At 38.5% G+C, this 14119-nt stretch overlaps 3 protein-coding genes across 3 annotated transcripts; all 3 read right to left on the bottom strand.

The window, feature by feature from the left end:
- Window positions 1-10558: 10558 nt before the first annotated feature.
- On the bottom strand, window positions 10559-11344 carry LOC138310831 (golgin subfamily A member 6-like protein 22). The gene has a single exon (XM_069252158.1). It carries the CDS (start codon window positions 11342-11344, stop codon window positions 10559-10561), a length of 786 nt encoding a protein of 261 aa, XP_069108259.1.
- A 43-nt stretch (window positions 11345-11387) lies between these two features.
- On the bottom strand, window positions 11388-12476 carry LOC138310830 (golgin subfamily A member 6-like protein 22). Its single transcript, XM_069252157.1, has one exon. The coding sequence runs from the start codon at window positions 12474-12476 to the stop codon at window positions 11388-11390; it is 1089 nt and encodes a 362-aa protein (XP_069108258.1).
- An 85-nt stretch (window positions 12477-12561) lies between these two features.
- On the bottom strand, window positions 12562-13224 carry LOC138310829 (polysialic acid O-acetyltransferase-like). The gene is made up of 2 exons (XM_069252156.1): window positions 13042-13224; window positions 12562-12921 (listed from the first exon to the last, which is right to left on the bottom strand). The coding sequence occupies exons 1-2, from the start codon at window positions 13222-13224 to the stop codon at window positions 12562-12564; spliced, it is 543 nt and encodes a 180-aa protein (XP_069108257.1).
- Window positions 13225-14119: the final 895 nt, after the last annotated feature.

Raw genomic sequence — 14119 nt, 5'->3', positions numbered from 1 at the left:
TAAACTGTAACTTATTCTCAGACCCCTGCGTTCTTAGTCACATGACTTCAAAGACTCGATCTGATCATGCTGGTCAGAATTTTCCCTCCAAATCCATTGTTCAGAAGTCCGGCGAACTGACAATACACTTTTTGAGCTTCTGAATTGCAAGACTTCATTAATCAAAAGGCAAATCCGTTCTGATTATTTTATTTATATGCTATATATATTGTTTAATGTGTAATTAAGTATCTACGTATATTTAGATTTTAAGATTTATTAACCTTTCCGTATGTGAAGTCATAACACTGGCATAAATCACAGGGACCTGACAAAAAATTTATAACCAACGGTATACATATATGTATGTATTACTCTCCACTCTCTCCTTCTCTTCAAAACATGTAAAACCACATGACGAATAGATGTCATCTTTGTATAGGGCAGGGCGCTGAACAGTGTTAGACATACTCATGAACATATCTCAGTTCTACATGCACACACACATCATAATCAATCGAGTTCTCGCACGAAATTACATTTACAGGTAATCTTTGACGATCCCATGAGCTTATCAATATTAAAATGGTCTCACTCAAGATCTCACTTTACACTTTCCTATCTCCGGTTATAGACGGTTATTTCAGTAATACAAAATTCATTATACTCCTACATTTTGCTACTAATTTGTATGGATATACATGAAAACCATGAAAACCCCGGTCCAGACACAAACACTGATACATTGATTACATTTCATATGCACGTTCTCAGTAAATACTTACCTTCAAAACATTTCAGAAGAACTCCGCTTAGCATACTTATCACCAAATCTCATTTAGACAACACTATTACTGATTACTAAATTTTTGGAACAATCTTTTGTTAAATGAAAATAAATTCAGTTATATTTTATATAGACTAATGGCGAGTTTAAGTCGCAATGGACAAATACGGTTTAAATGGTTAGATCGTGTTAAACAAATTTTTAATGATACTGGATTCATATATATATATTTGATAATGAAATACCTATGAATGCAAATTTGTATAGGCATGAAGTTGTACAACGTCTACGTGACGCCTTTATACAAAAATGGTTCGCAGACTTAGAATCCTCGTCCAAAGGTCTGTTTTATTCAAAATTTAAAAAAAAATTATTTTCGAAAGTTATTTAACAAATTTATCGGAACAAAACAGAATTACTATTGCAAAATTTCGTACCTCAAATATAGAGATCCCTATTGAAACTGGGCGATGGCTCGGTATCCCAAAAGAAAATAGAAAATGTAATTTATGTCAAGTTGATATCGGAGATGAATTTCACTATCTTTTCAAATGTCAAAAAGGGGAAATTAAAGCTATTAGAGAAAAATATTTTGCTCAGTACTGCAACAAATATCATACTTTTTTAAAATTAGAGCGTCTATTGAATATCTGCAGTATACAAGTTTTAAACAAATTCGCAATTTTTCTAAGAAAGATAATGAAATTACTTGAAACAAGGACATAGTCATTCAGATCCCCCACCAATGGAGATATCAAAGCTGAAGTAAATTTGATTGTGGAGACTTATGTGTATGAAAAAAAATAGGAAAAATGAAGTTGAGCTAAAGAAAGATGGAGTATAATTTGAAAATTAAATGAGACTTACCTGTAAGTTGAAATTTGATTGGAATTCTGTCTTCACTCCTGATGGTACGTAGAGATCACGTGAGAGATGCGTGCGCATCGTTAGCAGTCATACTTTAACCAGTGAGTGAAACACTTGGCATAAATACAAGAAATGTAATCAAATTTAGACTAATAGAAAACTTGAATGCATATTAAGCCATGTAGAACAGGGAGGGAAACCCCATAACCAAAAAAAAATAATTACATTGTACATCAATCCCCTAAAAAGGGTGGGCACGTGATCTCTACGTACCATCAGGAGTGAAGACAGAATTCCAATCAAATTTCAACTTACAGGTAAGTCTCATTTAATTTTCAAATTCTGTCTTCACTCCTGATTAGTACTACGAGATCCCGTGAGATGTTCAAAGACAGTGTTCACGAACAAAAAATACAAATACCATAATAAATAGATAACTCATACTATGTATTCAAACAAAAGTTATATTACAAACAATCAAGGTATACACACATATATTCACTTTAAAAAAGTCACGATAAACAAAAAATACACATACAGTGTAAGTCAAAGTAAACACGCGCGAAATCACAAAAGAAGATATATATATATATATGTCCATGAACTGGATGAAACTTCCAAATCTACTCCAGTAATGCTTTCTGATAAAATTTGGAGAAAGTCGATACGTTGCTCCAACCTGCAGTTTTCATTATTGTTGCGATTGGAACATTGGCCCGATAAGCAGCCGACATAGACGCAGCTCTTGTGCTGTGTGGTGTAAACATGTTCATGTCGATTCCAGCTTTTTCAAGTACAGTTTTTATCCATCTGGAAATGGTGCTTTTGCAAATGGGCAAATGTGGTTTTTGGTAGCTAAGAAACAGCTTAGTATGTTCTCCTCTAATTTCTGCTGTACATTTCAGGTATTCCTGCAATTGTGTGACAATACAGAGAGAGGGATTTTCCTTGAAGGCCTCAAACGACAGTCCACTTTGATGGAAATTTGGTCTTGATTGCTTTAACACTTCACCAAAAACGATATACACGCTATTTTGTCGGAAGTAGATGTTCTTAGTGTCCATCACATGAAGTGATTGGGCACGCTGTCCTGTCACTAATGCCAGCAAAGTTACCACTTTCAATGTCAACATTTTTAATGAAACACATTCAACTGTATTTAAATAGTCAAGAACTATTTGCGGGTCCCATATTGAAGTATTTCTTGGTAAAGCTGGTCGTTTTTGAAAACACGCCTTTTAAAAATCGTCTCACTAAGGGCAAAGTTCCACAAGACTGTCCATTTATAACAATAAATGTTGATAAAGATGATCTGGCAGTGTTAATGGCACTATATCCTAATCCAGAATTAAACAGTTCAGTTAGGAATTCAATAACGTTTGTCACAGATGGTGAAAATGGATTAATTTCCCTTGAAGCTGCATATGAAAACCACTTCCTGGAGTAAGTGTCATACTGTTTTTGTGTCCCTGATCTCCATGACGACAACAATATTTCCTCAGCTTCTTTTGAAATTCCAAGGTTTGTGATTGTTTGCCGGAAAGGCGACAAGCCATTAACTGCATCTTCGGAAGAGTTTCTACTGCTCTGCTGGGGTGTGACAAAATGTTCTTCTTCCTAGGTAATAAAAACACACAATCAATGAGTAATCTTAGCAAAAATGGAAACCATGTTTGTGTAGACCAAAAAGGAAGTATCATTATTACCTCAGCCTCATCTTCTCTTACTTTTTTAAGTATTTTCCCAATTAATGAGAATGGTGGGAAAATATACACAAACTTGTTCCATATCATAGAAAACGCATCAACTGCCTCAGCATATGGATCAGGCTTCCAAGAAACATATCTTTCTATTTGGCAGTTAAGTCTAGATGCAAAATATGTCTAAATCAGGCATTCCCCAAATATTTACAATCATTGTGAATATATTTGGATCTATTTTCCACTCAGTATTGTCATGGTCAAGCCTACTCTCTGTGTCTGCCTCAATGTTTTGACTACCTGGGATATGAGCAGCTGACAGCCATATATCTCTCTCACTACACCAATACCAGATTTCCCTAGCTAACAAGTTACACTGGGAGTTTTTCCCACCCATGTGATTAATGTAAGCTATAGCTGTGGTGTTATCTAAGTTCATTCTAATGTGGACACTTTTAAGATTTTTACATAGTGTCAGTAAAACAAACCATGCTGCTCTAAGTTCAAGGTAGTTGATATGATCAAGTGATTCAGTTTTTGACCAATTACCACCTGTTTTCTGCATGTGACTGTTAGTCATATATAACACTCCCCCCATCCTGTTTTGGATGCATCAGAAGTTAGAGTGACAGAGGGTGGGCCATGTGATATGACATTTTTGGCAGACATAATATTGTTAATCCACCATTGTAAATCTATTTTACTTTGAGCAGATAACTGTGTCCTTGCATTGAAGTTCCCTTTGTTCTGCTTCAGTGCCGTTATTTTGTTTTCTTCAAGATATCTATAATGTAACGGGCCATACTGAACTGCAGGAAAACTTGATACTAGTAAACCAATACATTGCGCAATTTCCTGAATAGTCGGTGTTCTACAAACCAACAACTGATTACAAACACTTTGAATGTTTTCTGATTTTCTGCTTGGTAAAGTTACAGTCATGGTTATCGAGTTCAATATAAACCCTAGATATTCAATGATATGTGTTGGTTCAAACACTGATTTAGTAGGATGCACTATGAAACCAACTTGTTCTGAAAGTTGAACAGTGTCTTTCACATTTTGCCGACATTCATCAAGAGAATTACCTAATAACAAAGAATCGTCAATATATGACGTATTCATGTGACCCATTTTCCTCAATTCCGAAAAAAATGGCTTTGTAATTTTAGTGAATATTCTTGGTGCTGATGACAACCCATTAGGTAAAGCTGTGTATTGATAAAGTTTACCTTCGAATGTGAATCTCAAATATTTTTGATACTCTTTGTGAATTGGCACCGAGTAATAAGCATCCTTCCAATCAATTGATGCCATATAACAATTTGGTGTTATTAAATTTAGAGCATTGGTTAATGTGTCCATTTTAAAATGTCGGTACACAATTGACTCATTTAACTGTTTTAAATTCAGAATAAGTCGACAAGTACCATCCTTCTTAGGTCTCATGAATATGTTAGAGATATATTCCCCTTCAACATGATCTACTTCTTCTATGACTCCCTTTTGGATGAGATTCTTAATCTCGGTTTGAATCATTACTTTTTCAGAATTTTTAAACACATATTCTGGCAATATAATGTTATTTTTTAAAGGCACTAGGGTTATCTGTGTCAGTCTCTTTAAATTCAATCTTGACACCTTTTACATTACTTAATAGTAAAAAATCTGAGGTCAATTTCCTCCATGATGACAAATGATCACCTATACAAACCTGCCTGGAATGAGCTAACACATTTTGGCAGTTCATATTGTATAGTACTTAGAAACTTTTCCCAATCTGTTTGATTTCTTTGAGTTTGTACCCCAATTTGAGATTGTTTACAATTCTTTTCCGGTAAATGTTTTACATCACTTACCTCATTAACTGGGGACAGAGACTGTGTTACTTTCTCTCTTGTTGCTGTCCCCTTTTGTAGTTTTTTGGCTTGTGTTGTTGATTTCCATACTGTGGGCCTTTTCCCTGGTATTGGAAAGCCTGGAAATTTCTGGGGTTTCTGCCATCATATGGCTGGAAACGGCCGCGATGTCCACCAAATTTTCCTCTGTTTGAGTATTTGGTCTGTCCTTTCATTTTCCCGTACTGATAGTTTCCATAGGAAACTTGAGACGCGACCCGATTTGTTTCACTGATCTCTTTCATTGACCTGTGGAGATCGTCACCGAACAGTTGTGTTGTTACAGGATTGTTCGTGGAACACAATGATGAAAATTGGTTGTTCAAATCAGGCTTAATAAGCTCACGTCTTCGTTGACTTATGTCCTGAGAAGCTGTACTTATCAGCATGAAACTGTCGAGAGTAGCTTTCATGATCTCATCCAGTATCGCTTTCGTTTTGTCGTCCGTGATCTCTTTCCGGTCCGACGTTATTTTCTGGAGAGTTCTAGCTAAGGGAACTAACCCTTTCAACATCTTGTCCTGCGCTCTTTGAAAACGCAAATCTCGACTCTTTGTGTTGTGGCTGATTTTTCTCCATATTTCTGGGTTCATTTTAGGAGCCTGTAACATATCAACATTTGCGGGACGGAGATATTCGTCCATTTTCGTCTTCAGTTTTTCGTCGGGCATGCGTTTTGACAGCATGTCGCTCAACAGTTTTGTGTGCTTCTCATTTTTCATATATCGGCCCAATGTGCTTCAGAATTTGGACAAAGTCTTCTGAGCTATTTCCCTCATACAACTGAGGATAGTTCTTCAATGATCATCAAACAGGTTTCCACTGGCTACCGTTAGATTTGCCATTTGCAACTGTAGATCTATTGGTAGTAATCATTCAACTTGTAGTATTCGTTCGTTCTCTGTTTTGTCGTCATTTTTCCGAGTCGGAATCGCCGCAGTAAATGGCATCATATCTAGGACCATTCAACATCAAACAGAACTCGTGTTCGATGTACATACCGTCTGGATTATAAACGATCATCTGGTTCTGACGACTCTCATTTCTGCAAACATTTTTGCACATATTGTTTGTAGCCAATCATTTTCTGAATGTTTGCTTAATTCCAGATGCCAATCGATTCCTGGAATTTATTTACAACAGGGGAGCATGTTTGTGTTACCCTGAGGCGCCCGGTCTAGTCTGTTGGTCAACTTCTCAATTCAAGTAGAGCGGGGCTGCAATTGTTGAATCAGGTATACAGCCTTGAAAATTTATTATTAGACTATATACACAAAGATGGGTGGAGTTTTGCAAAGTAACTCTTACCATTTACCATGATATTTTCAGCAATGTTTACATGGTAACGGAAAAAGTGCAAAAAATGAAAACCTAAAATAGCAAAAGGCACTACTAGACCATAAGAACAATGTGTCTATGAAGTTTCATGGAAAAATCTCTGCTGGTTTTAGAGTTGTGCTCCGGAAACGATTCTTACACAAAAATCTGCCATTTCAGCAATGTTTCCATGGTTACAGAAAAAAGTACAAAAAGTGAAAACTTAAAATAGCAAAAGGCACTACTAGACCATAAGACTAATGTACCTATGGAGTTCCGTGCATATATCTCAACCGGTTTTCCAGTTATGCTGCGGAAACGAACCTGGTAAAAAAATATGATATTTTCAGCAATGTTTCCATGGTTACGGAAAAAGTGCAAAAAATGAAAACCTAAAAATAGCAAAAGGCACTACTAGACCATAAGACCAATGTGTGTATGAAATTTCATGGAAATTTCTCTGCTGGTATTAGAGTTGTGCTCCGGAAACGATTCTTACACACAAATCTGCCATTTTCAGCAATGTTTCCATGGTTACAGAAAAAGTACAAAAAGTAAAAACCTTAAAATAGCAAAAGACACTACAAGACCATAAGACCAATGTGTCTATGAAGTTTCGTGGAAATATCTCTTCTGGTTTTAGAGCTATGCTCCGGAAACGAACCTGGTACAAAAATATGATATTTTCAGCAATGTTTCCATGGTTACGGAAAAAATGCATAAAATGAAAGCTTGAAAATAGCAAAAGGCACTACTAGACCATAAGACCAATGTGTGTATGAAGTTTCGTGGAAATATCTCTACTGGTTTTAGAGTTATGCTCCGGAAACCATTCGTACGGACGGACGGACGGACGGACGGACGGAACCCATTTGTATATCCCCCGCCAACGTCGTTGGGCGGGGGATAATTAAACACTATACGATTATAACTCTATGTATTTTTATATCTTGTACATGTATATTTTGTGTCCATCTTGTCATGTATATGTCTATGTATATCATTATGTCCTCATGTAACACATTTTCATGTGTCTGAGAGTAACAAATAAAATCTTGAAAATCTTGAAATCTTGATGACTATATATCATTTCCTGGTTTTACAACACTCCTTTTAGAAAAGATCGTGTACATTTCTATGGTGGAGGTGTCGTCTATATATCTTATTTTATTTCTACCAAACGTCGTCTTGACTTAGAATTTCCATCAGGTGAAGGAATATTCTTTAATAATTCCTCGTATCTCCATTGCACAGTTTATACAGACCCAATGATAGTATAATTTTTTTTGGGTAACAATTTGAAAAATCCATTGAAACCACATTTAATGACAATCGGCATGTAATAATAGTTGAAGATTTGAACGCTAATTTACTCTCATTAACCCGTCACATTCCAGGATACTTTTCCAATCACAGGGGGCCAACTCAATGAAAATGGATGTTGTCATACAATTTTTTTTGTATTTGGTGGATGGACTGATGGGTATATATGACAGTCATGTGATTTTTTGCAGAACATCCACCAAATACAATAAATGTTTGACAACATTCATTTTCATTGAGTTGGCCCCCTGTGTTTCCAATGTATGGTGGCTGATTTGTTCCATTTTCGCTTTTTCGCGTTGGAAAAAAACGCGAAAAAGTGAAAATCCGATGTTACTTTTTCGATTTTTCACACCAATGTAGGACCACCAAGTTATTATACGTGTAGATCAAACACACGCTTCGTTACTAGATCACTTGCTGGTTAGCGATGCGTGCGAAATAGAGATTTGCGATGTTATTGAGGTGCTGGAGTTCACGATAAAAATAAACTTAAACGTTCGATCTGGTGCTATAAAAATGTTGATTACCAACAGTTAAATGATCTATTACAAAATACTGACCAGCAGTTGTTATTTAAAGACGCTCAAGTCATGTAATAATCTGTGTAATTTATTTACAATCTGATTAAAATACAGATCCTTATAACCACTATAACCACTCCGTTCAATACCAAACGTAGTGATAATAAGGATCTGTATTTTAATCAGATTGATTTATTTACTGAAAAAATACTTAGACTATGCTTTGCCCATGTTTGTATTTCTACTAAAATATTATTATTAGACCTAAGCCCAAACAAAAAATATGTCCATGTCTGTTAAGGGTTACCCGACCGACCTTAATTTTTTACCCCCGACGCTAATTTTTTCCACTTTTCTACGAAAAAAATATTAAAAGTCGCGATTTCGATTTTTTTTGCCAACGTAACCCTAAACAGACATATTGATTTTTTTGGCCTGATGATAAGCCATGTTTACATATGAATTACGTCATGAAATTATAGCGCGAAATAGGTTAAACGTAGCTTTTCCTTGCTTTTAGCTTTTGAAAAGCAAAGAAATCCTGTTTATAATTTTAAACTCAGAACCAGGGAATTAATTTTTGCTAGTGAAATGGACTACTAGACAATTTTGCCAAAAATAACCAAAATTATTTCTGGAAACTTGTCCGTAATTTAATAAAGGGTTCTGATACAGTTTCTATAATTCCGCCATTTATATATCCAGTTAATAACACAGGGATATGAGAATTAGTTACAGATTATATAATCATGGACCCACCAGAGTGCCCTAAGACCTATACAAAGTACCGTTATTAAGATGATATAAGCCCCATAATGACAAACATCTTGAAAATCATCTAATTAGAATTCATACTGTCTGTGTGGCCGATATAATATCCATCAGGGAGGCTTCGGCTGCAATCTCATTGGCCGGCTATAAAAAGCCTCTCTTCTCGGGACGATGTACATTTGTATGAGCCGGTTTTTTGAGTCCTTCAATAATGGGTTACATCTTACAACCCGCAAAAAAGTAAATCAAACGTTTCGCAAAATTTATATTTCTGCATTGAAAGAAACCATAGTGCGTTGCTTCATGCCATCATGAGAAGGAAAAATAGTTTTGTTTTCCATTTTCATTAAAAATGCATTTTTAGTTTTGCTAAGACATGATGTAACAGGACACGTTCAAAACTTTTAGAGTAATTTACTTTTAAAATTCAGTAAATTAACAAGGATTTATAAAAAAAAATTGATACAGACGTAACTGGACACCAAATTCTCTTTTAAATCATGATTTCTCAAATTTGTATCTGCATGATCTCTTTGTTCAGTATGCCACCGAAGAAAACATATTCACAGATTATTTTCAGCACTTCTTTTTCGAAAATATATGCAAAGGAAACGGTTTATCAATGTTTTCGGATTTTTTGTGTCTTCCGTTACATCTTTTAATAAACTGTATTTTCAGTCAAAAGAAAAATTACTTTGTAGACAACAAGTTGGGACAAAAGTAACATAACACAAATACATCTTCAAAGGAACATCTGAACTTTTTATTTTTGCATGATTTGGGATCCAAACAAACAATGTGTTAAGTCAATGTATGACAATGGAATATTCGAACACTTGTTTTATACCTGTAATAACATTTCCATATGTACTTAATATTGTTTTAAAAGGCGAAAATATAAAAAGTCGAAAAAAATCAATAAGCAAAATCATGAATATGAACAACAATTAAATGGCATACGTACAAAAGCACGCTTAATAATATGCTTTTAGTACATAATGTATAACTATGGAAACATTAAACCGTACAGGAAATCCTGTATTCATATAAACATATTAACCAGTGAAAATGTAAATGACAAAGAAAAATAAACAATAAACAACTCATAAACACAGTAACATAAACTTGTGAAACTTACGACAGCTGGAAAAACTGCATTGCCATGCTTAACAGCAATGTATGAGTCTGTGGGGAACCTATATTTTAATGTCAAAAGGCAAGAAAACTATAAGATATCTTACAACCGTCGAAGCCCCTATAATGAATAAAACTAAGGAGAATCTTGGACTCATCTCAAACCCGTTTCACATGTATCTGACTAATTTCCGATGGAAAAAATCAAGTTCACTTTAGTAAGACACTACCGTTAACATAATCATCTGAACAGAAGTATTAGAATACATACCATTTAGCAGAATTCTTGTTCACAATCTCCTCTTCATTGTCTACTATTCCCTCTTCCTTACTTCCGTCCATTTCCACCTTGCTGTCTTCCATCTTCACCTTGCTGTCTTCCATCTCCATCTCGCTGCCCACTATTTCCATCTTGCTGTCCACCATATCAATCTTGCTCTCCTCCATCTCCACCTTGCTGTCACCCATATCCATCTTGCTGTCATCCATATCCATCTTGCTGTCATCCATATCCATCTTGCTGACCTCCATTACCGCCTTGCTGTCTTCTATTTCCATCTTGCTTTCCACCATCTCCATCTTATTGTCTTCCATATCCATCTTGCTATCTTGCATCTCGACCTTGCTGTCTTGCATCGCCACCTTGCTGTCCACTATCTCAATCTTTCTGTCTTTCATCTTGCTGTCCTCCATCTTGCTGTCTTCCACCTTGCTGTCCTCCACCTTGCTGGCCTCCACCTTGCTGTCCTCCATTTCCACCTTACTGTCCGCCATTTCTGCCTTGCTGTCCTCCATCGTCACCTTGCTGTCCTCCATCGTCACCTTGCTGTCCTCCATCTCTACCTTGCTGTCCCCCATCTCTACCTTGCTGTCCTCCATCTCTACCTTGCTGTCCTCCATCTCACCTTGCTGTCCCATCTCTACCTTGCTGTCCTCCATCTCTACCTTGCTGTCCCCCATCTCTACCTTGCTGTCCCCCATCTCTACCTTGCTGTCCCCTATCTCTACCTTGCTGTCCCCCATCTCTACCTTGCTGTCCCCCATCTCTACCTTGCTGTCCCCATCTCTACCTTGCTGTCCTCCATCTCTACCTTGCTGTCCCCATCTCTACCTTGCTGTCCTCCATCTCTACCTTGCTGTCCTCCATCTTCACCTTGCTGTCCCCCATCTCTACCTTGCTGTCCTCCATCTTCACCTTGCTGTCTTCTTTCTCTACCTTGCTGTCCTCTATCTCTACCTTGCTGTCCTCCATCTCTACCTTGCTGTCCTCTATCTCCACCTTGCTGTCCCCCATCTCTACCTTGCTGTCCCCCATCTCTACCTTGCTGTCCTCCATCTCTACCTTGCTGTCCACCATCTCTACCTTGCTGTCCCCCATCTCTACCTTGCTGTCCTCCATCTCTACCTTGCTGTCCTCCATCTCTACCTTGCTGTCCTCCATCTCTACCTTGCTGTCCCCCATCTCTACCTTGCTGTCCTCCATCTCTACCTTGCTGTCCTCCATCTCTACCTTGCTGTCCTCCATCTCTACCTTGCTGTCCTCCATCTCTACCTTGCTGTCCTCTATCTTCACCTTGCTGTCCTCCATCTCTACCTTGCTGTCCTCCATCTCTACCTTGCTGTCCTCTATCTCCACCTTGCTGTCCTCCATCTCCACCTTGCTGTCCTCTATCTTCACCTTGCTGTCCTCCATCTCTACCTTGCTGTCCTCCATCTTCACCTTGCTGTCCTCCATCTCCACCTTGCTGTCCTCCATCTCTACCTTGCTGTCCTCTATCTCTACCTTGCTGTCCTCCATCTCTACCTTGCTGTCCTCCATCTCTACCTTGCTGTCCTCCATCTCTACCTTGCTGTCCCCCATCTCTACCTTGCTGTCCTCCATCTTCACCTTGCTGTCCTCCATCTCTACCTTGCTGTCCTCCATCTCTACCTTGCTGTCCTCCATCTCTACCTTGCTGTCCCCCATCTCTACCTTGCTGTCCTCTATCTTCACCTTGCTGTCCTCCATCTCTACCTTGCTGTCCTCTATCTTCACCTTGCTGTCCTCCATCTCTACCTTGCTGTCCACCATCTCTACCTTGCTGTCCACCATCTCTACCTTGCTGTCCTCCATCTCTACCTTGCTGTCCCCCATCTCTACCTTGCTGTCCTCTATCTCTACCTTGCTGTCCTCCATCTCTACCTTGCTGTCCCCATCTCTACCTTGCTGTCCTCCATCTCTACCTTGCTGTCCTCCATCTCTACCTTGCTGTCCCCCATCTCTACCTTGCTGTCCCCATCTCTACCTTGCTGTCCTCCATCTCTACCTTGCTGTCCTCCATCTCTACCTTGCTGTCCTCCATCTCTACCTTGCTGTCCTCCATCTCTACCTTGCTGTCCTCCATCTCTACCTTGCTGTCCTCCATCTCTACCTTGCTGTCCTCTATCTTCACCTTGCTGTCCTCCATCTCTACCTTGCTGTCCTCCATCTCTACCTTGCTGTCCTCCATCTCTACCTTGCTGTCCTCTATCTTCACCTTGCTGTCCTCCATCTCTACCTTGCTGTCCTCCATCTCTACCTTGCTATCTTCACCTTGCTGTCCTCCATCTCTGCCTTGCTGTCCTCCATCTCCTATCTCTTGCTGTCCTCCATCTTTACCTTGCTGTCCTCTATCTTACCTTGCTGTCCTCCATCTTCACCTTGCTGTCCTCCATCTCTACATTGCTGTCCTCCATCTCTGCTTTGCTGTCCTCCATCTTACCTTGCTGTCCTCTATCTCTGCCTTGCTGTCCTCCATCTCTACCTTGCTGTCCCCCATCTCTACCTTGCTGTCCCCCATCTCCACCTTGCTGTCCCCTATCTCAACCTTGCTGTCCCCCATCTCCACCTTGCTGTCCCCCATATCCACCTTGCTGTCCTTCACCTCCACCTTGCAATCCTCCATCTATACCTTGCTGCCTATCTCCATGTTGTTGTTCACTTTCTTTTCATTACTGTTGCTATTCTCTTCAATCTCATCCACCAACGCCTCAAAACTCGATACTTCAGCATGTCGTCATCCTGTTATCACATTTAAAAACATGTTTAGTTGTAAATGATATATATGATATATGTATTCTAACTGGTTTGGAAATGTGTGGCCATATTGTGTACAATACAACCCTATCGACAATGAGCAATTTTGCATTTTTTTGACGTTTTTCAATGGATGATATCACACAAAGTAAAAAACAAATTCAAAAGCTAGTGTGTAATATATCACAAACATACCTCTACATCTCGATCAGATTCGTCTACAGGAAGACATGCAACAAAATGGTTCGGTGTCCAGAAGGCCTCATTCTGTGATTTTCCCGCCGAATTTGTCCACATGATTACCGCATCTGATTTCATCTTAGCAACTATGGTGTCTTGAAGAGGGCGGATCTTCCGGTGCAGATGTTTCCGACCGTGATAGCCTCCATATTGGGGGTATATTGATTGTATACAACAATTCAGCACCGAAGCCATGGCGTGAAGTTGCCATATCCCCATGTAACTACCGTTTCTCCTGATACTCATGACTTCATTTCTGTACACAGTCCCTATGATATCTTCGTCGAGATGTGTTCCTAGCACGTACTGGTCAGAGAACTGGGCATAAATATTTGGAAGCGATCCCTTGTAATCCGCATGATAACCAACCTTCATTCGATCATAGTTCAAGTATTCTTTCATATTGATCACCGACTCCGTGTTTATTCTTACCCTGGTGTCTTCGTGGCGTTCTTCACATCCAAACGCAAATAAACTGCCTATGCGAGGTAAGTAGTTCCAATCTCCATAATTTTTTACAGGGA

Source organism: Argopecten irradians, chromosome 16 (genome assembly GCF_041381155.1).
Source record: "Argopecten irradians isolate NY chromosome 16, Ai_NY, whole genome shotgun sequence".
In the NCBI taxonomy this organism is placed as follows: Eukaryota; Metazoa; Mollusca; class Bivalvia; order Pectinida; family Pectinidae; genus Argopecten; species Argopecten irradians.
Note: the sequence above shows the minus strand (reverse complement) of the source record. Positions and strands in the feature narration are given on the sequence as shown.